The following is a 3,634-nucleotide window of genomic DNA, read 5'->3' as shown; positions in this document are numbered from 1 at the left end:
ACTTTTTGTATTATTCACTTAATATTTAAACAATGACTATTATTCATTTTTCTTGTGTAAAAAAATAAGTAATTTTATCTCGTTGTTTAATGAAATAAATTCACACAAAAATAAATGTGTTATTCAAACGACAAGGGAAATTCTGGTTTAATGTACTTTAAAACAATGTTTTTTTTTGTGGTGTGTTTGAATAAGTTAATATTGTCAAATAAGAAGAAAAAGCATGTAAAAAATATTTAAAACTAAACATAACTTTACCTAATAAGAAAGAAGGAAATAAAATGAACTGATAATTGTAGTAAATTTTTATTGATAAAAAAGACAATGGAAGTGTGCAAAAGAAAAGTTGAAAATTATGGACAAGGAAAAATCTTATCGTATTGTGTCAGTGATGATTATAATAGGATTTATATATTAAACAATGCACAACCACATGAAGTATATGAAATTAGTTGTGAAGACCGAATAGAAGAAGGAACAAAAATCCCAGAGTCTGGAAGATTTGATGAGATTAAATCAAGAGCGTTTGCAAGTTGTTGTTTAATATGTAAAATCCGATGTGAGTGTGAATCAACTAATCATCAGTTATGTTGGTATGATAACACATTATATATACTATCAATTGTACAAGGGACAATCATTATTATTAATGGACATATGTCATATAGAATCAAAGTACCTTCTATTGATGGTACAGGAGAAATAACAATTATTAAGAATGATGTTTTTATTCAAGCACAGTCACATGTACTTGTTAAAACAACACTAGCTAATATTAAAGAAAGTATCATTAATAACAAAGATTTTGATTATACAGAAATTGATTTTAAACATGATATTGTTGGACTTCAATTAATTCATTGTAAAAATGCGTTTAGAAGAGAGGAAGTATGTAGAATATTAGGAAAGCCATATTATGGAGATAATGTTATTGCAGTTTATGGGAAATATTATCCAATTGTTTATAGGTCATTAGAGAGTTTAAATAAAAATGAGTTTATTTCAGCCGTTCCAGATACACGAAATATTGAACACTTTTGTGCCAATCCATTTAATGAAAAATATGTTTTATTATCTGATTCATATGGTAGAATTTTAGTTTTTGACTCTATCAATAGATTTATTGTAAAAACTATTCCTGCAATGAGAGAAGCACGGATGTGTTGGATAGATGAGAAGAAATTTGTCATTTATTCCAAGTTCAGGAATATTTTAGAAATACATAATTGTCAAGAACAAAAAAGAATATCATTTATTGAATTTAATGAACAAGACAATGTCTCTATTCTTGGTTTTAGAGTCAATAGGGTTGTTGTCTTTTTAAATAACAATGTGTATATTCTTTGTTTTTCATAATTGACATTGAATTAGTAATTATCATCTTTTATTTCATGTATTAATGAATAATTCAATTCAGTCTTATAACTACAATTCGTTTAACAATAAATTTTTGCATATCAGTAAAGAATGAATTTGGAAAAAGATAATTCAAAAAGTAGGAATAACTGTTTTTTGTTCCTTCTTTTCCAATAATTAATTTACAACACCCAGTTCCAATACTTAAAATCATTTCTTCATTATCACAAATAGAAATCATATATTCTTCATTATTAATTGGTTGTAAACATTCATAACTACCAATTGAATAATTCACCCATAAATATTGATTAGATAGATATTTTGAACATCCAAATATCCTTTCCTTTTCATCAACACAAATAATTCCCCATTTGTTTTCTTCTTTTCTTAATACTTCTTTTATATTACATTGACTTGTCTCAGTATCATAAATGATTGTTGCTTTACAATTATTCCATTCCTCCATTTTTGCAATTCCTTTTTCTATATCATTATTGGGATAGATAAAGTTGACTTGCTTTGTTATTTTGTTGGTCGAAGCATTAACAAGCTGGTTAAGAATACTTACAATTTCTAAAAGAATTTTTCTTATTGAAGCGTCAGTAACGTGATTGATGTCAGTAATGAGTTGGTTAACTTGACAAGTAACACTCATGGTTATCTTGAAATGTAAAAGAAGTATATTCATTTTTCTTTAAAAAATATGAAACTAAAAACCAAAGTCAAAACAAAAATATAAAATAAATGAAATGAATAGATAAAATGATACAAAACGCGTTCAGAATTCAAATTCAAAGAATGAATCTTGATATACAGGACTTTGTTTTATGCAAGTATTTAATTCATAATCAAATGTATTATCATCATCAATTATTGGTGAATCACTAGGAAGAGGAGAAAATACACGTTGAGGAAATCTTGGTGAAAATGGAGATTCATTACATTGACTTATACTTCCTAATGAAATTGGAGTTTGTTCATTTATAGAACTTGTTGATGAATTTAATAATGAGATATCACATTTGATTGTAGCAATAGGTTTGATTACTTGCATAATAAAAAGAGGTGAAATAATTAATATGGAGTTCCTTTAAATATGAGTATCTTCTTCTATTTTAAACTTATTGGCTTTGTTTCTTTTTACTTTATAACAAAATGATTACAAACTGAAGGTCGTTTTTCGAACTATCATAATCTTTTCCCGATAATTTCCTTTTGGGACCATAACAAAAAATTCTAATTCTTCATGGAAGTCTTGTTTTTTCAAGTTTTGTATTTTTCTGTGTAACCTTCTTCAACTTCGAAGATTCGACTTCAATAAAAATGGAACACTCATTCAAAAGAATAAAGATTTTTCTTTCTTTCATTGTATTTTAAGTATAATATAATACTAGTAAATATTATTATTAAAATGACTAGGCTTTGAAATAAAGTAGTAATGCGAACAAATTTCTTAAATATACACTACTTCTTCTTGTTTCATTAAAACAAATTATATAAATCTTATTCAACTCATTCAAGACAACTGTAATGACGTCATGTATCAATAAGTAGATTGTTCATTATTATAATTAAATAAGTTTTCGTTGTTTTTTTAAACCTCAAGGAATTTCGATGAATTGATTTTTGTTATATACTTATTTTGTTATTTGAAAAAAGAAAAACATAAAATTAAAAACTCAAAAATCTGACATAAATTAAAAACACGAAGAATGAACAAGATGGATGAACGTTTATTTATCACTGATGAAGAGTTACTTGCAGATGCACAAAATATCAGTATTGAATTAAACCAAATATGGGAAACTCTTCCATTTTATCTTGATGAGGATAAACCTTTACATGGTACTAATGTTCCTCATGACCCTGAATTATTTAAACAATTCATCCGTATTCCACAAAATCTTCTTCCAAGTGAATTACAAGGAGATGCAATCAACCACCCACCAAAACGATTCCAAATTCAAGTACCTTCAATGTCAAATGGAACTAATCTTATTGATAAGAAAGAAACAAAGAAATTAATTGCTGAAGAACATTTAGGAGAAGTATTTGATGAAGAGGATGATGAAGGTGATGATGATTATGATGCAAATAAATTTGAAGATTATGACCAAGAAGATATGAGTGAAGAAGGACATTCAGAAGATTAAGATGATGAATGTGTATTCAATAAATTTGATTGTATTGAAGAAGAATAAAACAAACTAGGTTATTTTTAATATATAAATAATAATGTAACAAATAAATAAGTTAAATATGATTTGTTTTTTTT

General features: G+C 26.1%; 3 protein-coding genes across 3 annotated transcripts; 2 read left to right on the top strand and 1 right to left on the bottom strand.

The window, feature by feature from the left end:
- Positions 1 to 324: 324 nt before the first annotated feature.
- On the top strand, positions 325 to 1,356 carry ENU1_023390 (hypothetical protein; the record flags this gene model as incomplete). The annotated part of the gene is made up of 1 exon (XM_008857075.1): positions 325 to 1,356. The coding sequence occupies one exon, from the start codon at positions 325 to 327 to the stop codon at positions 1,354 to 1,356; it is 1,032 nt and encodes a 343-aa protein (XP_008855297.1).
- A 52-nt stretch (positions 1,357 to 1,408) lies between these two features.
- Positions 1,409 to 2,014, bottom strand: ENU1_023380 (hypothetical protein; the record flags this gene model as incomplete). The annotated part of the gene is made up of 1 exon (XM_008857074.1): positions 1,409 to 2,014. One exon carries the CDS (start codon positions 2,012 to 2,014, stop codon positions 1,409 to 1,411), a length of 606 nt encoding a protein of 201 aa, XP_008855296.1.
- A 1,066-nt stretch (positions 2,015 to 3,080) lies between these two features.
- Positions 3,081 to 3,512, top strand: ENU1_023370 (hypothetical protein; the record flags this gene model as incomplete). Its single annotated transcript, XM_008857073.1, has 1 exon — positions 3,081 to 3,512. One exon carries the CDS (start codon positions 3,081 to 3,083, stop codon positions 3,510 to 3,512), a length of 432 nt encoding a protein of 143 aa, XP_008855295.1.
- Positions 3,513 to 3,634: the final 122 nt, after the last annotated feature.

This window comes from Entamoeba nuttalli (genome assembly GCF_000257125.1).
Source record: "Entamoeba nuttalli P19 unplaced genomic scaffold asmbl_2414, whole genome shotgun sequence".
NCBI lineage: Eukaryota > Evosea > Mastigamoebida > Endamoebidae > Entamoeba > Entamoeba nuttalli.
This window is presented reverse-complemented; position numbering and strand designations above follow the sequence as displayed.